At 49.7% G+C, this 23,259-nt stretch overlaps 1 protein-coding gene across 2 annotated transcripts in view; it reads left to right on the top strand.

Moving 5' to 3' along the window:
• Sptb (spectrin beta, erythrocytic) overlaps window positions 1–23,259 on the top strand; it is a 119,258-nt gene that overhangs the window by 69,736 nt on the left and 26,263 nt on the right. For both annotated transcript variants that reach the window (XM_051196013.1, XM_051196014.1), the window contains exons 3-19: window positions 144–295; window positions 1,966–2,139; window positions 3,314–3,405; window positions 3,980–4,060; window positions 4,364–4,479; window positions 4,943–5,055; window positions 6,031–6,218; window positions 7,888–8,005; window positions 8,634–8,792; window positions 9,779–10,081; window positions 10,669–10,819; window positions 11,430–12,300; window positions 13,868–14,005; window positions 19,472–20,228; window positions 20,578–20,780; window positions 20,881–20,971; window positions 21,956–22,102. In XM_051196013.1, coding sequence (XP_051051970.1) covers window positions 144–295; window positions 1,966–2,139; window positions 3,314–3,405; window positions 3,980–4,060; window positions 4,364–4,479; window positions 4,943–5,055; window positions 6,031–6,218; window positions 7,888–8,005; window positions 8,634–8,792; window positions 9,779–10,081; window positions 10,669–10,819; window positions 11,430–12,300; window positions 13,868–14,005; window positions 19,472–20,228; window positions 20,578–20,780; window positions 20,881–20,971; window positions 21,956–22,102 — 3,854 coding nt within the window. The remainder of the gene's footprint in view (window positions 1–143; window positions 296–1,965; window positions 2,140–3,313; window positions 3,406–3,979; window positions 4,061–4,363; window positions 4,480–4,942; window positions 5,056–6,030; window positions 6,219–7,887; window positions 8,006–8,633; window positions 8,793–9,778; window positions 10,082–10,668; window positions 10,820–11,429; window positions 12,301–13,867; window positions 14,006–19,471; window positions 20,229–20,577; window positions 20,781–20,880; window positions 20,972–21,955; window positions 22,103–23,259) is intronic.

Genomic DNA, 23,259 nt, shown 5'->3' with positions numbered 1-23,259 from the left:
TCCAGAAATGAGGTAGAATGAACGTAACGGCCTCCTCTGCTGGGTGAGAATAACCCTAGAATTACAGTAAAGCCCTTCAGCTCCATGGTACACTAGTCCTCCCGACCCCAGGCCGCTCACTCAAGGCTCTTCTCTTCACCCAGATGAGCGGGAAGTTGTTCAGAAGAAGACCTTTACGAAATGGGTCAACTCCCACCTGGCTCGAGTGTCCTGCCGCATCAGCGACCTCTACAAGGACCTGCGGGACGGGCGCATGCTCATCAAGCTGCTGGAGGTGCTCTCTGGAGAGATGCTGGTAAGGCCCCTCCCAGCCTGTGGCTGATGCCATCAACCCCTCTTCAGGAAGGGCACTTGCCAAAGTGAAGAGGGTTCCCTCGGGCTGCCAGGGTTTCTCCCTGTTCCTCTTCCAGGTTCCAGAACTTACAATGTCAAGTAACTTACAATGTCCAGACTTACAATGTCTGTGCCTGTCTGGCTTCTCTGACGTCTTCCCAGACTGTCCTGCCCGCTTCTGACCACTCCCACCCCCTTTGACCTTCAAGTTCATTCCAGAAGCTATGTAGGGCTTTGCCATGCCCACTGGGGTCTGGGCAATCTGGAGCTGGAATGCATGGGGCTAGATGTATGAGCTGCTGGAGAAATTTGCGTTCCTCTTGGAACCAAGGGGGAAGTATGGAAGGAAGTTTGCTGTGTACTCTGACGCAGGTCCAAGTGGAAGCCTGTTAGGGGGCTCTTGGCTGTCCCCGCCAGCACTGTGGTGGGTGTGGATATGCTTTGCTCTGTCACTTCCTTTGTGACCTCAGGCATGTCAGGTAGGATCTGCTTTGCCTCCACTTCCTCCATGTATAGAATGAGGTGAGATCCTCGGGGCGGAGTGAAGAGACACCGCCTTCCTCTACCTTTTCTATTCCAGGCTGCAGTTCTTGCCTCTTTGGCCCACAGTGAAATTCCACTTGAAAGAGTTGCTCGAGGATCCCTTCAAAAGACAGTTAGAGAGATAGGCCAAGCTGGTAAAGTGCTTGAGGACTGGAGTCTGACCCTCAGAATGCACATTGGAGAGCTGGGCATGGCGGCATGTGTGCTTTTGTAATCCCAGCACTGGGGAGGTGGATACTGGGCAGTCCCTGGGACTCCCTGACAGCCAATCTAGCCTACTTGGCAAGTTCTAGATCAGTAAGAGACTGTCTCGGAGCAAACAGACAAACAAGAAACCAAACCTAAAATGGCGAGCAGTAACTGAAGAATGATACACAAGGCTGTCCTCTGGCCCCCATATGCACATACAACTGCATGTCTGCATACGCATGCATATGTACCCACATACAAGCATCAACAATCATCCCCTGGCTGGGAAATGCAGGGGAGGAAGAAGATTTGGTGGGAGTGGGGACATTGTCAACCACCAGTCTGAAAAAAAATTCTTACTACTGACTAGCCGTGAGAAGTTCTTAGAACTATGCCTGCTACGCAGCTAGTACTCCGTTCACTGTTGTGTTATTGAGTTTGATTGTCAGTTAGCACCCACTCAGAAGGCTGGGGCAGGCCCAGAAGGGCTCTTAGGAAGTCTGGTTGAGTGCTTGAGGCAGGAACCCTCTGAATTTTGCTAAAAGGAAAGAGGTACTGCAGAGATCGCCCAGCCAGTTAAGTGCCGGCTACTCTTATAGAGGACAGTCTCAATTCCCAGTACCCACATGGCAGCCTATAACTCCAGTTCCAGGGTATCTGATGCCGTCTTCTGGACCCTGTGGCCACTGCATGCACGTGGTGCGCTGACATATATGCAGGTAGAACATCCATAAACATAAAATTGAAAACAGATAAATGTAAAGAAAAGTGTCAGGAGTGACTGTGGAACCTGGAGTTCGACCAGGAAGATGAAAGGTAGAGCCAGTGATACGGGTTGTAGTCACATGTGGGGTGACTGTAAAGTCCCTTCATGCCCACAAGGCCATTGCTGTCCCTTAGCCACGGCCCACCAAGGGCAAAATGCGCATCCACTGCCTGGAGAACGTGGACAAAGCTCTCCAGTTCCTCAAGGAGCAGCGTGTGCACCTGGAGAACATGGGCTCCCATGACATTGTGGATGGCAACCACCGCCTGGTCCTAGGCCTCATCTGGACCATCATCCTCAGATTCCAGGTGGGTGCATAGAAGAAACTGAGGGGATCTTTCAAAGCTGGTCAGGAACTGAGAACCTTGCAAAATGCTGGCTAGAGTATATTTATATACATCTAGGGAGGCTAGAAGCCTACCCTATGGGACAGGATCATAGGATGAAGGACCTACATTTACCCTATGGGACAGTGATCATAGGATGAGGGACCTACATTTACCCTATAGGACAGTGATCATAGGATGAAGGACCTACATTTACCCTATAGGATAGTGATCATAGGATGAAGGACCTACATTTACCCTATAGGACAGTGATCATAGGATGAGGGACCTACATTTACCCTATGGAACAGTGATCATAGGATGAGGGACCTACATTTACCCTATGGGACAGTGATCATAGGATGAGGGACCTACATTTACCCTATGGAACAGTGATCATGGGATGAAGGACCTACATTCGGAACCATCCCCAAGTGCTAAGGTTCAGGACAGCTGTAGTCTTTTGAGGGGGAAAATAGAAGTTGACTTGTAGCTAGGTTACAGTCTGCTACAGGGCTGGTTTGTTGTTGTTGTTGTTGTTTTGTTTTCTCCATCACCCTTTATTTGTATCTTCTTTGTATTTGAAATAATATGGTTCAGAAATTGCAAAATTAGTGCAGGAAAAAAACCCTCCATTTATACTTTTTAAACTAGAAATGTTTTTTCATCTAAAATTCAAGGTTCTGTCCTTGGCCCTTAGCCTCCACCTTAGGAGGTAATGCTGTCTACATTCAGGGTGTGTCTTCCTCCCTTAGTTAACCATATTTACACACACCGTCACAGACATACCCAGAAGTGTGCTTTGGTAGTCTGCTAGCCATAGCTCAGTATAACCATGCTAACAATGCCACCCAACCAACATTCATGTTGCTGTACCACCCTGTGAGGCATTGTACCTTCAGAGGACGGTATCAGGGCATCTTGTTGTCAGTTCTCAAACTCCTGTTAGAAGTGTCTGATTAATGTTTCCCCTCTGATAATGGGGTACCATTCTGGTTGACTGAGGCAAAGAAGTAGGCAACTAGGCCCTAAGACCCTAGGGTGTGGGGTGCTGTGGGGATGGGCACTACAGCTATATGGAGGGTCAAAGGGGAAGATTTTCCTCTGGAAAGCAGGAAGGCGGTTACTCTTCTCTTTCTTATTCTGCTGCTCCCAGATTCAGGACATTGTTGTCCAAACTCAAGAAGGTCGTGAGACACGCTCAGCCAAGGACGCTCTGCTCTTGTGGTGCCAGATGAAGACAGCAGGGTGTGTACGATCTGGAAATCTGCCATTGCTGTGTTCCCTATTAGCCCCTTGCTTCCCCTAGGGCGGTGGTTCTCAACCTTCCTAATGCTGTGACCCCCAACCATGAAATTATTTTTGTTGCTACTTCGTAATGATAATTTTGTTACTGTTATAATTATAAATATTTGATGTGGGCAGAATATCTGATATGTGACCCTGTGAAAGGGTCATTCGACCCATCCCCCCCCCCAAACCACTGCCCTAGGGACTGTCATTCCCCAAGGGGCACTGGACACCAGTCTCCAAAACTATAGCAGCTTTGGTACAACTGATTCAAGTCTGCCCTGATCTGAAACTCAAGATCCCTTTTCAGAGTCACAGTGGTCAGACTGCCTGTTGAGTTACAAGCCACAGTTAATGGGGGGAGACGACGAGGGATGGGGACGTCTTTGGGGGGCTTAGCTATGTGTTGTTATGTTGAAGTAGCTCAGATGGGGCAAGTCTGTCCCTCTTCTGGCATGTGGGCCCTCAGCTCAGATGCTTGTTTTGGGATCTCAAAGGAATTTCTTAGTCTTAACGTTTCCCGTGAATGCAGTTACCCCCATGTCAACGTCACCAACTTCACCTCGAGCTGGAAGGATGGCCTGGCCTTCAACGCCCTAATACATAAACACCGGTAAGGGGTCCCCTGGTGCACAGGGAGGATTTGATGCCTTAACTAGAGGCCAGGGTGGGAGGTGGTGGTGTTGCCTCTGCTGCTTTTCTTTTTATCTGTGGCCTTCCTAGCACTCCTGCTTCCTTCCACTCCCGGTCACACCGGTGCTCACAGCTCCCTTGCCTCTTGCTCTCGTGTCTCATTCCTCTGGCCTGCCTTCCCAGCTCCCTGCGTCTGCCTAGCATCCTTACTTCATGCTGCGACTGTCCTGTATGTGGGACCACCGTGGCCACTCGGTCTTAACAGTTCAGCCCTTGTCCCCAGGCCTGACCTCATCGACTTTGACAAGCTGAAGGATTCCAATGCCCGGCATAACTTGGAGCATGCGTTTGATGTGGCCGAACGCCAGCTCGGCATCATTCCGCTCCTTGACCCCGAAGGTGAGCCACACCCACTTTACTTCCTCCCAGGGCTGGTCCAGGTGCCTGGTAAGCTACAGGCATGGGGATGTTGGGGCTCAGTCAGGGCCCTGCTCTGCTCCTCAGTGACAAGTAGGTTTCTAGCAGACACCTGGCTTATGGGGCAAGTCCTTGGGGCCTTGGACCCTCCTTCGTTCTGCTTTTGTAGTTTATGGTCCTAATGTGGATCTGTCTCATCGCTGTCTCAGGTCAAAGGCCTCTGCTCAGTTTTTTGCTTCTTCTAGGACTCACTGTGTAGCTGAAGCTGTTCTTGAACTCCTGCCTCCGACACTGCACCTAGCTACTCCTCCATTTTGTGCCCTGTTGGTTGTCATTTGGTGCCTGTGATTGCACGTCATGATGGAGAAAGTGGGGCTAAGTGCTAGGAGCATGGCTTTCCTGCCCTCCAGTTTTGTGCTCAGAATGTGCTGTCCCCCTCTTACAGATGTCTTCACAGAAAACCCAGATGAGAAATCCATCATCACCTACGTGGTGGCGTTTTATCACTACTTCTCCAAGATGAAGGTCCTGGCGGTGGAGGGCAAGCGAGTCGGCAAGGTATCAAGATGTTCGTTTGCTGGCCCCAGGCTTTGAGTGTGAGCTCCCTGTCCATCCTAAAAGCCTTGTGTCTGGGCCTACAGTTGCAGTCTAGTGTGTAGAACACTCCCTGGTTCCTCTAAAGTCTCCTGGGAAGCCCCCAAGCTGACTCCAAAGAACATCCTTGTCTGCCCCATGGGTGACAGCCCAGGTGTAAGTCTGTAGCCCACGTGGAATCCCTCAGGAGGCACCACAGGTCTCAATTTGTTCTGTTGATTGTGCATCAGGCCTGGCAGGTTCCCAAAGTATGGCAGAAGCACATCCCTGGGGGCAAGTACCATGCACTGTTCCTTTCTCCTGCTGGTTCCTCAGCTCCTCAGGAGCAGACAGGTCTCCACCCAGTTTCACAAAGGCTGCCCGGATGCCCTTGATTCCCAATAAACAGTTTGGAATAAACAAAGCACCCCAGGGGCTCCTGCCCAGACTGTTGTGGCCAAAACAGCAAACTTCAGATTCAGTGACTGAGGAAGGCACCAACCTCTAGGGACTGGTATCCTAGCTCAGCAAGACTACTGATCTTCTATAGTTCCTCAACCTTCCTAATGCTGCAACCCTTCAGTACAGTTCCTCATGCTGTGGTGACCCCCAACCATAAAATTATTTTGTTGCTACTTCATAACTGTAATTTTTCTACTGTTATGAATCGTAATATAAATATTTGATATGTGACCCATTGAGAACCACTGTTCTATTGGATTAAAAGAGGAGGAAGCTGTCACTGGACCTCAGCACAGTCAGTGCAGGAGAGGACTTCACCCACTTCTCATCCATTCCTTTAGCAATACGGGGTCTCTGGGAACAAACCCCACCTAGAACACTAACAGCTTGAGAGACGCAGGAGCCCCAATGTAGTTCACACTGAGGATAGGTCTCATTGGTGACATCATTGGTGATGCTCCCCTTCTTATGAGAATGAGTAACAAGGCGACTCCCTAGGTCATTGACCACGCCATCGAGACCGAGAAGATGATTGAAAAGTACAGTGGGCTAGCCTCAGACCTGCTCACCTGGATTGAGCAAACCATTAACGTCCTGAACAGCCGGAAGTTTGCCAACTCATTGAGTGGTGTCCAACAGCAGCTACAGGCCTTCAGCACCTACCGAACCGTGGAGAAGCCACCAAAGTAAGGCCCTAGCACGCAGGAGGGTGGTCATTCCTCAGGAGCTGTAAAAGTCAAGAGCCGGGACTGGGCCTTAAGAAGTTTACCTGCCAGGCACATCCTTGAGTTCCGTAGCTGGACATCTGTCACCTGCTTCATGTCTTACTTGGCTACCCCACGTCGGTGTCATCCAGCTTACCAACACCAATGAGTAGCTTTTGCTTGTAGACACAGAAAGTGCTTTTCTAGACCCCCAAGGCCAACAGAGGAGCTGTTTCAGGCTTCTTTGGTGAGCCAGTGCTCTCTGTGCGTCTGTTCCCTGAGCTGTAGGTTTCTTTTCAGGTAATGACCTCTGTCTTATCAGCCAGAGTGCCCTGTGCTGGTCCTTGTGATCATCAAGTACATCCATCTTTCTCCATCCCTTTATTCATCAGCAAAGCTCCAAGCCTGCTTCTTGGGAGCTCTGCCTCACCCCACCACATACGTGCACACACAGCCACACATGCACATGCACACATGTAACCATACACACACTTGTGCATGCATGTATAACGAACATAAGCACACACATACACAACCACACACATAGTTATGCAGGCAATACAGATACAGCCATGTACATATGTACATACACATTTGCAACCATGCAACACACATACATGAACACATGCACACATGTGGGTACTCACAGGTTTGCAAGTGCAGGCACACATATGCACAAATTTCCAAATGCACATATGTAAACATCTGCACACACATGTACACATCAGGAATTGCAGGCTCTCTGCTGGTAGTTTGCCTCTGAAGAGAGACTTCTGGTCATCAGTGATGTCTTCTGTTCTTCAAAGCTCATCTCACACTCACCATTCAAGTCTCTCAAACTGGGGAAAACAAGACACTAAGCCCAAGATGTTCTGTAACTCTGGATCTGGTTTCTGGTCTGACACTAATCCACTTTTAAAGTCCTAAATTCAATACTGGTACCATGAGGCCCAGTATGCAAGGGTGTTGCCTCTTACCTGTGCCCACAGGGCTTCAGGGCCTAAGGCCCCCTGAGCATGTTAGCCGCACAGATGATCCTCAATGCTGTATTCAGGAGTAGAAGTGGGTAGTCTCGATACATGAAGAAATGTGAAAGTGCACCATTACTTGAACCTTGTCCTGGACACCCACAAAGCCCAGCCCTTCCTGGCCCCTTGAACACCTCTGGCCTATAGGACTTGGGAGATCGGCTAATTGAGACTGGGGTAAAAATTGCTTTCCATAGCCTATGTTCTTGAGGGATAATGATGCTTTTGGGTTTTTATTGACCAAAACAGTTTGTCTGAAAAGCTTTTATTTGTGGGAAAGAGAAGGATTTCTTTGTGTGGGTTGGTAAAACTTGGTGTTTATTGGGATTACCAGAATATTCCAGTTAGCTGATCCCTATGAAAGCAAATGAATGCTCTGATAGGCATAGCATTTTCTCTGAATTGAGCTGTAAAGATGCAAATTTGTATCTGATCTCTGCCAGTGAGAGTGACGGATGTCTTGGCGGGCCAGCAGACCTGTCTTGTGTCTTTCCTTCTTTGTTTTAAAAGGAAATGTGCTTTGCTTTCCAAGATCCAGGATGTGGGAGTTCCCATATTGACTGTAGTAAACTATTTGTCCGTGGGGACCTCAATACCAGTATCCCTAATTCTCTTCCCCACAGGTTTCAGGAGAAGGGGAATCTGGAAGTCCTCCTGTTCACCATCCAATCCCGGATGAGAGCCAACAATCAGAAAGTGTACACGCCCCACGATGGGAAGCTAGTGTCTGACATCAACCGGGTACCGTGGCAGTGTCAATTGCCCCTCTGAGTTCCTGAGGAGGATGTGGGTAGTGGTCACTAGGCTAGACCAGGCCACTTTATTGGCATTAATGACATGCTGGCTATTTAGGAGAGTTGTTTGAATTTTTCTGTAAGCATTCAGACTCTACTTCCTGCCCCTCACATGTCAGTCTCTTTAGGTACCCACAAGTCATTGTTTGGGGCCACTTTTGGTAGCCTGTCCTCTACCAAACCTTGAGCTTCTCTTGGAGTCTAGAATGTTAGTTACTTATGACAGAGGAGAAACGCTATGTGACATTTCAGAGATTTAGAGACTTAGCACCATCTGGAAGCTCTATTAGAACGGAGGTGGCGATTTAGTCAACAAGGACTTGCATCTACACAGGTGGAAACCATTGTACTGTCAAGCCAGTGTCTGAGGCAGGCTGAGGGGAGGTGGAGCTGGGAAGTCGCACTGGTCTGGCCCGGACCAAAAGGATGTTACCAAACTTTAATCTGCTATCACCTTACCCCAAAGTGGCAGGATCTCCCCAGATACATCCAGTCATCAAGTATCAGGTGAAAGTGACAACCCCGAGCCCACATAGTCTCCCTGTGCCCCAAGAATTCTCCTCTGCCCCGTGCAGGCCTGGGAGAGCCTGGAGGAAGCAGAATACCAGAGGGAGCTGGCCCTGAGGAGCGAGCTCATTCGACAGGAGAAACTGGAACAGCTGGCACGGCGCTTCGACCGAAAGGCTGCCATGAGAGAGACGTGGCTCAATGAAAACCAGCGCCTCGTAACCCAGGTAAGGGGGCACACAACACTGTGTGTGGCAGGGAAGGGCAAGCGCTTTAGAGCGCTGATCTCAACGGGGCTGGGGCCCAAGCCAGTCTCAGCAGCAGCCAGATAAGCCCCTCCTCAGCCTTGCAGGTGTCTGGCTGGATCCAACCTGCGACTGAAGAGAAACCCTGGATATATTGTCTCTCTTCCTCTCTTTGTCTCACTGCCTGTCCCTTGCTCTCGTTAGGGGTCCAACCCTGGACCTTGCAACATGCAAAGCAGGCATTCCACCACTGAGTTATGCTCCCAGCCCATATGAAGTCTCCATTTTAGGCCACAGCCTCACATACTAGGACAACCCCCAACTCCAACCTGTCTTGTGTTGGCTGCAACATTAACAGACCCAGGAGTCAGGGTTGATGTTAATGATTCTCCCCTGGAAACACACTTAAATCAGAGTGTGCCTTTGGTTTCTTGGCCTCCAGGACTGGGACATATATCACTGGCTAACAGTGAACCCCGGGGCTGATTCTCCATCAGAGCATCTGTTCCCTCCCACTTAGAGCTTAGAATCAAATTAAATTCTGTCTGTTAAGGCGATAGTGAGTGTTCTAAGAGCATTGGAGAGTGTACATGTGCCCCAGATAGTGTGTGGGTAAACCATCTGTTTGCATGGATATGGCATGTGCCCTGCCTACCCAGATATGGACAGATCCACTCAAGGCAGAGTGGGAAGTACCAGCAGGTCACCAGAGGTCTCTGTAATGAACACATAGCCTCACCTGCATGTGTGGCACAGAGTGTCAAACTGGGGGCATTTACAGGGACTTGGGAGACATCCAGAAACTGCTCTGATAAGACAAGCCGGCAGGGGACAGCAGCGATAACGCCTTTGTAGAAATGAGCTGTTCCCATCTAAGAGCCATACTCCAGGGACTCACTGCACTGAGCCCAGGGAGTATGGCTGAACTGCTGTTTTGTTTGTTGTTGTTTTTCCTCCTGGGGGGGCAGGATAACTTCGGGTATGACCTGGCAGCTGTGGAGGCCGCCAAGAAGAAGCACGAAGCCATTGAGACGGACACAGCCGCCTATGAGGAGCGAGTAAAGGCCCTGGAGGATCTAGCCCAGGAGCTCGAGAAAGAGAATTACCATGACCAGAAGCGCATCATGGCCCGGAAGGACAACATCCTCCGTCTGTGGAGCTACCTGCAGGAGCTGCTGCGGTCCAGGCGCCAGAGGCTCGAGGCCACCCTGGCGCTGCAAAAGCTCTTCCAGGACATGCTACACAGTATCGACTGGATGGATGAGATCAAGGTGGGTCTCAGGCTGCCCATCCCAACTTGTGCTTTCTTACAAACCTGCCCTCAGGTCATATCTCTAAGCCACAATGGTGAAAAGACAAAAGAAGTCACTAGCCATGTTCACAATATCCCAGTAACCCAGGGATCCTGGGTAAGTTGTTGTACAAGCACCACCCTATGGGAATTAGAAGGAATATGCGTTAATGGGAAACCCATAGTCTCCAGCTCCAAGCAATTGGGGTTTGACTCTGGTTAGAATCCAGACCCTTCTGCACAGGGGAACCAAAGATGTTTGAATTCTTTCACTCTGCTCCATGAGGTCTTAGGTGAAAGTAAGCGTGAAATTAACCATGGGCTTTCTAAAAATAAACATGTCCAGGCTCCAGACCTTGAAAAGGATGATACAGAGGAGTGTGAAACTTGAGATTTTGTAGGACATTCCATGGAAGAAGGCAGAGGGCACCCTTTTTAAGGGGATCCTCTGCAGCATCTTTTGCCCCAAGCAGCAAGCACCTCCCTGCTGTCTCCACTTCCCCAGCTAAGATGTGCAAACATACTCTCTGGAGGCCTTTCTCCTCACTTGTCCTTGTCCATTGCCAGGCTCACATCTTGTCTGCTGAATTTGGGAAGCACTTATTAGAGGTTGAAGACCTGCTCCAGAAACACAAGCTAATGGAGGCTGATATCGCCATCCAAGGGGACAAAGTGAAGGCTATCACAGCAGCCACCCTGCAGTTCACTGAGGGGAAAGGTGAGGCGAAGAGTGCCCCTCTGATGCCAGTCCCCGCCCTCTGGACCCCTCCCCATGTGTAAATCTAGAAATGCCTCTGGAATTCTGCCTTTTTCCTCAGGTAATAGCATGCAAAACATGAAGGATAACAGCACTCTCCCGAGGGCCAGATGTTTCTGTAGCCCATAATTAGAAAGAAGTCCATAGCACCATAAGATGGCATCTGTCCTCTGTCCTTTTTGCTAGTGTCTGAGACTGTGTTTCTAGTTTCTAGTCTTAAATAAGAGAGTTCATTACCTCCTGGAAATGTGTAACTGAGCTGTTTTAGATCTCATGTCATGTTCATTTCTAAGAACTTGACTCAACTTTTAAATCTCCCTCATTCCTGAAGTTTAGTGGGAACCAGTTACAAAGAATCTGGTCTGTCCTCCAAGTAACTGAGAATCCATGCATCCAATCCCAAAAGACCTTGAAGAGCTGGAGACATAGCTCAGCAGTAGAGCATTTGCCTATCATGCACAAGGTCCCCATGCACAAGATGGAAGGTTTAGGATTGTGTGGTTCTGGACCTGAAACTTGCCAATAAATGAATCCCTTCCCTTTCTTCATCTTCCTCCTCCTATTACTCTAGGGTACCAGCCTTGTGACCCACAAGTCATCCAAGACCGTGTCAGCCATCTTGAACAGTGCTTCAGTGAACTAAGCAACATGGCAGCTGGACGGAAGGCGCAGCTGGAGCAATCCAAGCGACTCTGGAAATTCTTCTGGGAGATGGATGAGGCTGAAAGCTGGATCAGGGAAAAGGAGCAGATCTACTCCTCTCTGGACTATGGCAAGGACCTGACCAGTGTGCTCATCTTACAGCGCAAGCACAAGGCCTTTGAAGATGAGCTCCGTGGGCTAGATGCCCATCTGAAGCAGATTTTCCAGGAGGCTGAGGGTATGGTTGCCCAAAAGCAGTTTGGACATCCACAGATCGAGAACCGAGTCAAGGAGGTGTCGGCCCAATGGGACCACCTGAAGGAGCTGGCTGACTTTCGGAAGAAGGACCTGCAGGATGCGGAGAATTTCTTCCAGTTCCAGGGCGATGCAGATGACCTTAAGGCCTGGCTGCAAGATGCTCACCGGCTGCTGTCCGGGGAAGATGTAGGGCAAGATGAAGGCGCCACAAGAGCGCTGGGGAAGAAGCACAAGGAGTTTGTAGAGGAGCTGGAGGAGAGCCGCGGGGTGATGGAGCACTTGGAGAACCAAGCCCAGGGCTTCCCTGAGGAGTTCCGAGATTCCCCAGATGTAACGAGTCGTCTACAGACCCTCAGGAAGCTCTACCAGCAGGTCCTGGCCCAGGCAGAACTGCGTGGACAGAGGCTACAGGACGCCCTGGACTTGTACACCGTGTTTGGGGAGTCAGATGCCTGTGAGCTGTGGATGAGCGAGAAGGAGAAATGGCTGAACCAGATGGATATCCCAAACACGCTGGAGGACCTGGAGGTTGTACAGCACAGGTCAGAGAGGCTCAGCCCTTTGCTCACCTCCTGCCTCTAGACCCAGCAAGGGTCTCTTTGAGAGGCCGGCACTTAAAGTGCAGGCACCAGGAGTTGAGTTCTGTTCCAATGGGGATGGTATGAGTGTGTGTGTGTGTGTGTGTGTTCCGATGGGGATGGTGTGTGTGTGTGTGTGTGTGTGTGAGAGAGAGAGAGAGAGAGAGAGATAGAGAGAGAGAGAGAGAGTCCCAATACTTCACCCACAGGGGCCTTCAGACTTCCTGAGACAAGAGGGATTTTTCTTCATTAAATTGCTTCTCAGCCATAGCAGCCTATGCTCAGATGAATTCTGGGCATGGAACACAGGGGAAATGGAGGAACCGTGTACCTGAGGGCTGAGAGGCTGGGACTTGGTCATCTGTAACTCTCTATGCCAGTCCCTAAGCCAGAGAACTCCAAGCGGCCACAGACACCAGTTTATAAACCACAGGTTTCTGAGGCTACTTTCATTTCCAGTATTTTGATTCCATCAGCACTGTGGATAGGGGCAGGGGCAAGTTCATCCTATGTGTGTGCGCGGGGGAGGGGAGGTGATCTTGCTCGGTGGGGTGTGGCGTGCTCAGGCTGAGGGGGGTGGTTAGTTCTAAGGCAGTAGGTGAGGGGTGCCCCTGATATGACTGGGGACATGCTCAGGCCATAGATGAATCAGGCTATGGAGGGGTCTGTGGATGGAGTGCTCAGGTGATGGAGAGGAGGTGTGTTCCGGCTGTGGATGGGGGCAGCCATTCAGACTTTGTAGCATCTCAGCAGCCTAGCAGGTAATCCAAGCACCCTAGTAGGTAATCCAAGCATCGTGGAACAGGAGGAGCTACTCCCTGGAGTGGCGCCAAAATGGGTGCTACCCTGATGCCAGGGCAGTGGTCCTCAGCCTTCCTAAGTCTGCGACCCTTTAATACAGTTTTTCACGTTGTACTGACCCCCCAACCATAAAATGATTCTCATTGCTACTTCAAAATTCTAATTTTGCTACTGTTCCGATTGTGAAATGGTTGTTCAGCCCCCAGGAGTCTCGACCCACAGGTTGAGAACCACTGTGCTAGAGGATGCTGGACTCTTGCCCAGGAAAAGTTGGCCTTCCTCCCTCAGCAGTCCTCCCTCACCCATCCGGGGAAATGAAGCATCAGACTAAGGAGGGATGCCTTCAGCCAACATTAGTGGGTAGCAGAATTAGGGTAGAACAGCATTCAAGACAATGGAGGTATGGCAGACAGTCCTTGAGGTGACTGATGCCTTTGCCAGCCTCAGCCCCTTTACAGCCGGCTCGGCTTCTTGCTTTTCTGTGGCGCTGTTACCTGTAAAGAACTGTCTCCTAACTTGGTCCACAGACACTGAGACACGAAATCGAGCCCACTGAATCAAAATTTAGGGTGCACCATCCTGTCTGCCTCCCTTCCTCCCTCCCCTGAACAAAGAAAGCGCTGAGGATATGGAGTGAGGAAGTAAGGGCTATGCATCTGGAGACTGGGAACCAAAGAACTTGTTGGTTCTGCTGCCACTCACCGCTCCTCATGTTCTCTCTCCATATCAGGTTTGACATCCTGGACCAGGAGATGAAGACTTTGATGGCTCAGATCGATGGTGTGAACCTTGCCGCCAACAACCTGGTGGAGAGTGGCCACCCACGCAGTGGGGAAGTAAAGCAGTATCAGGATCGCCTGAATAAGAGGTGGGGAGCGGGTGGGGCTTGGGTCTGGGGGTTTCTCCTTGTACCCGATGCACCTAGGGGAATGCTCAAGCTTTAAATGTTCCTGTCTTTCTCTGCCAGTCTTGTGGCTAGTACTGGGGCTACAGCAGCAAGAGGGAAATCTATGCCGCTGTCAGCATCATGGAGCAGAGTGCTGTGTCTTGAGGAGGAGGAGGGCGGATGTCCGTGCACCTGTGATGAAAGGGACATTCCGGGTGTGCAGACAGTTAGTAGGGCACGTGGTACTTCGCCATATTTCCCCAGACATTCCTGGACATGGGAAATTGCTTTCTGAGAGTTCTTAAGTACTGTCCATAAAAGAATGTCCCTGCCTGTGCCAAAATGCAGCACCGATAATAAGACTGGGCTGAGTGAAGAGAATTCACAGGGAGCCTTGAGCAAGCTTCATGGTTGGAACAGAAAGCAGGCCCCGAGGAGCCTTTAGAGAGGGCTGCTTTCAGAGCAGGGCATAATTGCTCGTTGGCTGCTGGAGGATCTTTGAGGACAAGGCAAACGCTTACACCCTCTGCTTTTACCTTGGTCCTGCACGTGCAATGCCGCATGCTCACTCCCTCTTCCTAACGCTGGCTGGCCCCTTCCACAGACATGTGCACAAGATTTATTCTGCACATAAGGCAGTTTAGAAGGTAGACTTAGGAAATAGCCAGCTGTTAAACAAACAAACAAACAAACAAACAACAACCAAAAACATTAACTGTGGGGACTGTTGGGAACCCCACGCTGAAAGGGATGGTCTAGAGCCACTGGAAAGGGGCTGGTCATCTCAGCATCCAGGGCTGGAGCCTGCAAATCTCATGTTATTTCAAAGAAGAATGCCTCTTTATCAGGCCTATGGATACTGTCTATGTGCGAGTGGGGAAGGGAGGGAGGGAGAGAGACAGAGACAGAGAGAGATTTTTTTGGCGGTGCTTTTTAAGTGAAGCAATTAGATCAGTTTAAACCAGAGAAGCTTCCAGGCAGGAAGAACTTGTCAGCTATGCAGTGCATTGTAGCCACAGCATGCTGACCTTTACAAAGGCTAAGCCACGCCCCACCCACCTCAACTGAAAAACTTCAAGGCAGTTGCCATACTCAGGTTAGAGAAGAGCTGAGATGCAGAGTGATGAGGTAGTCTCCATTAAGTCTAAGAGTAGAGAGGCCTGGAAGCCATCCAGTCCAGCAGAGATGGGGAGGCCACTTCTTTACCACGTAGCCCCCCCCACTTGGGACCAGCTCCTTTGGTTAGAATGTTTGCAGTGACGTTGAATGGTAGAAATCTGTGTCCTTGGAATCTTGACACGGTGATTCTGGCTCAGCCCCTCAGAGATGCCTTGATTCGTCTCACATTCGTTCTGCACCCTCCACCACAGGGCTACTCCCCACCTCTGTTCTTCTCTGTCCATGCGCTTACTCTTCCAGTTGCATAGCCAAATCCTGGCTGTGTTTAGCCTAGGCCAGGCTCATTTTCCAGGTGAAAACCCCTGCCTTCCCTTTTACTAGTTCTGAGCTTTGCATTCTACCTTGTGTTTAGTTTTCAAACATATATTCATTTTTGTGTGTGTATGAGCCTGTGTATGCAGTGTGTGTGTGTGTGTGTGTGTGTGTGTGTGTGTGTGTGTGTGTGCCACATTCACACCTGTTCCCTCAGAGGTCAGAAGAAGGACTTCTGGTCCCATGGAATTGGAGTTCTAAACGGTTGTGAGCTGCCATGTAGGTGCTGGGAACTGAACTTAGGTCCTCTGCAAGAGCAGCAAGTGCTCTGAACCACTGAGGCATCCATCTCTCCAGCCCCTCGTACTTTGTATTTATAATCAACAGTTCTGAAATGCTTAACACCAGGAGCACCTTGTTGGAAATGTGTCATTAGGCAGTTTTGTCACTGTGTGAACATCATAGAATGTGCTGACATAACCTCAGGGGCATAACCTCCTACACGCCTGGGCTATATAGTACATATTCTGCTGCTTCAGCATCATCTTGAACAAAGTAGCATGAGATAGCTGGGGGTGTAGGCTAACGGTACAGTGTACTTAGTGTGCACAAGGGTCTGGGTTCAATCCCCAGTACCACCACTAAAAAACCAGCTCCGGATTAGGTTGAACACCAGGAAAGTGTGCAGTGAAATGGCATGATAAACATGGTATGTGAAGCAGGGCCCAGCAAACATAGCATGCTATTTACAGAAAAACGTGTCAAGTGGAATATACACTCAAATTAACAGTAAGAAGCATAGTGTAGCAAATGCATTAACCAGTATGGTCCTCATTCAAACACAAAACAAGAGAGCAAACAGGAAGTAGGGCAAGACCTCCAAAGGCTCCAGCCTCCGCAGACAGCGCCACCTGCTGGGGACCAAGAGTTCAAATGCCTAAGTCTGTGAGGGGCATTTCTCAGTCAGATCACCACCTCCCACTCCCCGACCCCAGAGGCTCAAGCCATATCGTGATGCAAAATACATTTAGTTCCCCTCCAAAATCCCCATGACCTCTGAGTCTCAACACTGTTTTAAAGTCCAAAGTCTCTTCAGAGACTCTAGGCAAACTCTTACCCATAAGCCCCTGAAAGAGCAAAAACCAGATTCTATGATTCCAACATATAATGGCACAGAATATGCATTTCCATTCCAAAAGGGAGGAGTGGGGGCAGAGCAAAACCCAGCAGGGCAAACTCCAGATCCTCCAACTCCAGGTCCCACGGCAAAGGCTTAGATGGCTTGCAGCATCCTTCTCTCTCGGGCTGCCTCCACTCCCTGTGTGTGCTCTTGGCCTCTCCCACATCTTGGGGTTTCCACAGCAACCCAGGCTTCACTTTCACAGCATCATGCAATGACCCCTTGCCCTCTCAGGGCCTTCATGTAGGGTTTCCCCTGTCACCTGCTGCCTGCCATCAGTGACTCTTTGGAACAACAGAGGATGAATCCATGACCCCTTCCTTCATTTTTACATCCTTCATGCTTCTAAAGTCAGCGCCCTGTGATAACACTGCCAAGTGAGGTCAGCAGCTGGGGATGGACCTGGACCCCCTGGAACTGTGTTAGCAGCAGCTTTTGAGCACAATTGAAAACGAATGTGCGCGCACACACACCCCCACCACACACTTTATGCTCTCTTTCATAAGTGGGGACATAGTTGGGTGGGGTTTTGCCCTGAGGGCACACTACCCTTTATTCCAGTGCAGAAAAGGCGTCTTCTTAATGAAGCCAGTCTTAACAGCCTCTTCCAGCACATGCCTTAGCTGTAACGTTAAGCTTCACGTTTTTGTATTTTTGTATTTCTTTCTGTCCCATTTGCTTTCCTTCACTGTAAACCTACATGAGCACCATCAGTGATACCTAGGCCACAGACTGGACAAACACTGTATAGTTTTCAAATTTCCTTCACCGAAGAAACTAGGTCATTACTTTTAAATTTAGCCTCAGGCAAGTTCTCACAACATGGACATTTGCCAAAATGTTACAGGAATGGTCTCTAGGCCAGATGCTCGCTAATGGCCTTGCTTTCCTCTGAAACCTTGAGTCGGGCCTCCAAGGTCTGCACTCAACACTGCTGTCTTCCAGGCTCCCATTAGAGCGGCCTGTTAAACTCTACTTACAATATCCAACTGCTTGTCTAGCCCAGAATTCCAAAGGCTTCCACAGTCCTCCAAAAAACCAGCATGGTCAGGTTCTTCAGAGTAGCAGCCAATGTCTGCTACCAAGCTCGCTCTGTATTAGTTACTTTTCTATTGTGGTAATAAAACACCATGACCGATGTATAAAGGAAGAATTTATTTGGGCTTCTGGTCCCATGGGGATATGGCGGGAAGGCATCCTAGCAACGGGGAGATGTGGCAGCAGGAACAGGAAGCTGAGGGCTCACATGCTGGACCCTAAGCACAAAGCAGAAAGAGTGGACAGGAAGTGTGGCAAGCCTATAAACACTCACTCTGTCCAGAGTGACGTACTTCCTCAAACACGGCTCCACCTCCCATTGGTTCTCAGCTCCCCAGAGAGTGCCACCAACTGGGGAGCAAGCGTTCAAATACCTGAGCTTAGGGAGGACATTTCAAACTACTACACAAGCATTCAGTTTACTCTCACGTGCTACATATTCTTACAGTGTGTAGTGAGCACGACTGGACCCAAGGGAGGTGTGGCCAGTGGTCTGCCATGGCTGTTTCAGGCTAACTGAAGGACTCCAGGACATTTGCCAAACCCTGGTGTATTTGCCCATTTCATAGCTACATTGCACCTGAAGGTTGACATCGCTACACATTGTCATCACAGTCCTGCCTGGAGTCTTCCTCTCTCTCCTCTTTCTCCCTTCCTACTCTTTTCCAGGCCTGGTTCATTTTTTGTTTTCAGGCCCTAGGGCACTTCGAATGTGGCCTTAGGCATTTTCAAACTCCCTCTAAGGAAGCGGAGGACTGTCCTGTAGCATTCTGGAAGTTAATAATGTGAGCTTCCCAGAGATTTCCAACATTTCTAAAACTCTAGGGAAGTTACATGCAGATGCTCTTTGACTTATGATGGAGTTACAACCCGATAAATCCATTGTACGTTGTCAGTATCATAAGCAGAAAATGCATTTGCTGGGGGCAAGTGGGTAACAGAGCTTGCTATGCAAGCTAAGTGTAAGCAGGCTAAGTGTAATTGTATTCCCACCATGGGGATGGCATGGGACCAAGACAGGCAGCTGGCACTGCCTGCCAGCTGACCAAACCAGAACTGCTTCAGGTCTAGTGTGGGACTATCTCAAAAATTAAGATGGGATGTGTCAGGGGAAAACAGCTGATATCATCCTGCGGCCCCCACATATACACATGTATGTCCCTGTACACATGTATGCACATACACCACACATACACACAAGCACATGTGTTCACACATTGAGTCCTAGCTACTCTGGAGACTAAAATAAGAGACTAACTGTAACCAAGAATCAGAGACCAGTCTCAGCAGCTCAAAGCTGCTACGTGCCTAGCTTAGCAGCCTGGCACTCCGTGGTGATGGTTGTTTGCCCTGTGGTCACGTGGCTGACAGGGAACCGCAGCCTGCTGCTGCTGCCACTGTCCACTATTACCACAGCATCATACCTGATACCTGCAGCTCAGGCAAAGCACAAGAGTCAAAGCACAGGTCCTACTCAATGTGTATTACTGTCACACTAGCCCAAACCAAGACTATTTATGTTTACCTAAAGTCCAATTGAATATTATGTATGACTAGGATCACATTATTGACTCTTGAGAACCAAGAAAATCTGGTTTTCTGTTAGATACATCTTGAGTAAAATTGGACAAGTTAATTGTGTTACCCACAGTTCGGTAGACACTGTTTTTTGTTTGTTTGTTTTGTTTATTTGGTAATATAGGAGGCCTGTGGGGAAGACTCATGGGAAATGTAGGAAACGGGGAGAGTTAAGGAACAGCATGGTATCTGTTTCCCTTGGTCTGTATCTTATCTGACAGATGGCAGGCCTTCCAGGCGGTGGTGTCAGAGCAAAGAGAGGCTGTGGACTCGGCTCTTCGAGTAAACAACTACTGTGTGGACTGTGAGGAGACCAGCAAGTGGATCATAGACAAGACGAAAGTTGTGGAGTCTACCAAGGACCTGGGACAGGACCTGGCGGGTGTCATTGCCATCCAGCGGAAGTTGTCAGGGCTGGAGCGGGATAAACTGGCCATCCAGGACCGTGTGAGTGCCCTGCAGCGTGAGTCACAGCATTTGATGGAGTCACACCCTGAGCAGAAAGAGGACATTGGCCGGCGGCAAGCAGATGTTGAGAAGCTGTGGAAGGGCCTGCAAGATGCCTTGCAAGATCAGGAGCTCTCCTTAGGTGAGGCCAGCAAGCTGCAGGCTTTCCTGCAGGAGCTGGATGACTTTCAGGCCTGGCTGTCGATGGCCCAAAAGGCAGTGGCCTCTGAGGACATGCCTGAGTCACTCCCAGAGGCTGAGCAGCTCCTACAGCAGCATGCAGCCATAAAGGAAGAGATTGATGCCCACCAAGACAAATACCACCAAGTCAAGGCCTCTGGGGAGAAGGTGATCAAAGGCCAGAGGGATCCAGAGTACCAGCTTCTTGGCCAGCGGCTAGAGGGCCTGGACACTGGCTGGGATGCTCTGCGTCGGATGTGGGAGAGCCGAGGGCACTCCCTCACCCAGTGCCTGGGCTTCCAGGAATTCCAGAAAGATGCCAAGCAGGCTGAAGCCATCCTCAGCAACCAGGTAGGGGAAACATAAGGGCTGGGGCACAGGAGGCCCTCAGGAGACTAATGGTGGTGAACTCTTAGGCACCACTTAAAGGAAATCCTCTCTGCTCCTTCCTCATCATGTCACTTTCTGGTTGCATGTCCCAAGCCGTCTTGAATTGGGGTCATTCTGAAGCTAGAGAAGTGAACCTTGCCCGCATCACTGCCCCATGCTCTCTGCCCTGGGTGGGAATGGGAGGCCAGGCCTGGGGAGTAGAGTGCTCTCTTTGAACTGTTCCAGGGGTGCACTGTGGCCTGCACAAGCGGCCCAAGGCGCTCTTGCTTAGCCCATCCTCAGGCCTTCTCTGGAAACTGTGTTTTAACAGGAATACACTCTGGCTCACTTAGAGCCCCCAGACTCCCTGGCAGCTGCGGAAGCTGGGATCAGAAAGTTTGAAGATTTCTTAGTGTCTATGGAAAACAACCGCTATAAGGTCTTGAGTCCTGTGGACTCTGGGAACAAGCTGGTGGCCGAAGGCAACCTGTATTCAGACAAGATCAAAGAGAAGGTGCAGCTGATTGAAGACAGGTACTCCCAACCCCTAGGGCCACAAGGCCCTGTGCTACACTGGGGTCGGGGTGTCAGGACCCCGGCCTTGGTGCTAGTGTGACTTCCCTTGACTTCCCAGGCACAAGAAGAATGATGAGAAGGCCCAGGAAGCTACAGTTCTCCTCAAAGACAACCTGGAGCTGCAGAATTTCCTCCAGAACTGCAAGGAGGTGAGGCTAGCATTTGGGGTGCTTCTCGGGCTTCAGTCCACAGGGCTCAGAAGTAAGAGGCTGGAGGATCCCTGTCTCACCCAAGACAGGTGGCATTTCATGGGCTTGGGGTACTTAGCTCGATATTCCTTAACGCCTTCCATTCACAGGTCTTCTCTACCCTCAACCCCCCCCCAAGTCTGAAGTCAACCTTTCACTTACCCAATCTAGGACAAGGTTCTCCAAGAGTGGTCTGAGAATGTTCTGGGTCATAACCACCTAGGACCTAGACATGCAAGAATGTGGCGTCTGCGTTTTCATCCACACAGCACCCTGTACATAACATAATGCCCTGCTGATGCTGACTTGAAATCACAATGCTTTTGAGCATCTTCGTATTGCCCTGGGCCCTGGACTTAGGGAATGGTTCTTGCCTGTGGTGCAGACAGCTTGTTAGGCCCCCTGAGGGCAGGTGACTAAGAACCTTGCCGAGAAAGTCTGATGGTGGAACTTCCCGCATGCAATGGGGCTTTCTCTGGCACCCCACTTTCTCTCATCTTAGGGCTTTCTCTAAGCCCATAAATACAACTTTGTTTCCATCTACCTCTGCACTTGGTACAAGCCAGGCGTGGCATGATGCCAGGGCATCTTGGAAATATTGGACACATGACTTCCCCCACTTATTAATTGTAGTTGCCATTAACCTCTTCCTCGTGTAACGTCTTGGTGTTTATTAATTAGTTATCACTCACTGTCAGGATGGATTTTTTTCCCACCTACCCATCTACTAAGAATGTGCCAAGTTACTGCAGCACCTAAGGCCTTGTCCTAGGGCCTGGGACAATGGAAAGAACAAACTGTCTCACAACCACACACACTCTAGTAAGGAAGACATGGGTATCCCCTTGACCTTCTCCATCTGCACCTAGCTGTGGGAGACTCCTGATCCAGCCTTGCCAGAGCAGTACACTCAGAAACTATAGGGCTTACCATGTCTGCCCACAGCTCACGCTCTGGATCAATGACAAGCTGCTGACACCTCCAGATGTCTCCTATGATGAAGCTCGCAACCTTCACAACAAATGGATGAAGCACCAAGCATTTATGGCAGAACTGGCTTCACATCAAGGGTGGCTAGAGAACATCGATGCAGTAAGTACAGGAATGAGTGACAGGTGGCTCTCTCTCTGCTCAGATAGGCTTCTGTGGCTGGGGCTTAATCCACGACACAGGCACTGTCCTGAAGCTTGCTGGACTGTATAGAACTTTTCAGTGAAAATAAAACAGCCTCCCCTAAACAGTAATGAAAGCTTTAGCATTCCTGCTATAGTTAGACTTGTTAAACCCGGTGAGAATAATTAGGGTTCAGCATCCAGCAGCCAGGAGGCAGTCATTTCTGTTAGCTTTCCAGGACTGCGTTCCCTATTATTTGGATGGGCAAAACTACTAGGAAGCAGCCATTCACTGCCCTTGTGGACCAAACCATGGGGCCTCTCTGTATTAGTGGCACAGGTCAAAATGTGGCAGGTGTTACACCCGGGAATCATGTCCCTTTGCTCTCCCTGCTGTGGCTCTCTAGAAAGAAATAGGTCCAGTGTCTGCATGAAGCCAGTGGTTAGGGCATAGCCTGTGGATCCAGACTGACTTCTCTGCCCTCAGCTCTTCCTCTCTGAAATGAGGACAATAGCTCATAACAGTTGAGTTGTGAGCCTTGCACGCTTGCAGACAGATAAAGCATTTAGGGTAGTGTTTGGCACTTGTGAGGCCATTGACAATATTGACCACTATTAACAGACTATATGCCTACAGCCAAATCCTATCATACTGCCCACACCAAAAGACAGACATAGGGAAACCAGGTCAGGCAGCCCCAGTGACTAGCCTGTCCCTGAGGCAAAAACACTAGTTCTGGAATTTGTAAGGGGTTTCCACGCTTTGAGTGCCTTATTTATTAGTTTATTCATTTTTTTTAAATGTGACAGGGTTTTGCTCTGTAGCCCAGGCTGACCTTGAACTCATGATCTTTCTTGCTTCAGAGTTTATTGCTATGTACCACTACACCTGGCTCCTAGATGAACTTTGTTTTTGTTGTTGTTGTTGTTTTCTCATTTCTTTCCTAGGGAAGGGATAACCAGGGGTTAAACCACTACCATTCAGCATTCAGCTAGGTTCCCCACCCTATCCCCCTTTTTTTTGTGTTTTGTTTTATTTTAATTTTGAGGCAGGGTCTCACTAAGTTGCCAGAGTTAGACTTTAGTTCATTTTGTACTTCAGGCCAGCCTTCGCCTCACTATCCTCCTGCCTGAGTC

Source organism: Phodopus roborovskii, unplaced genomic scaffold (assembly GCF_943737965.1).
Source record: "Phodopus roborovskii unplaced genomic scaffold, PHOROB, whole genome shotgun sequence".
NCBI lineage: Eukaryota > Metazoa > Chordata > Mammalia > Rodentia > Cricetidae > Phodopus > Phodopus roborovskii.
This window is presented reverse-complemented; position numbering and strand designations above follow the sequence as displayed.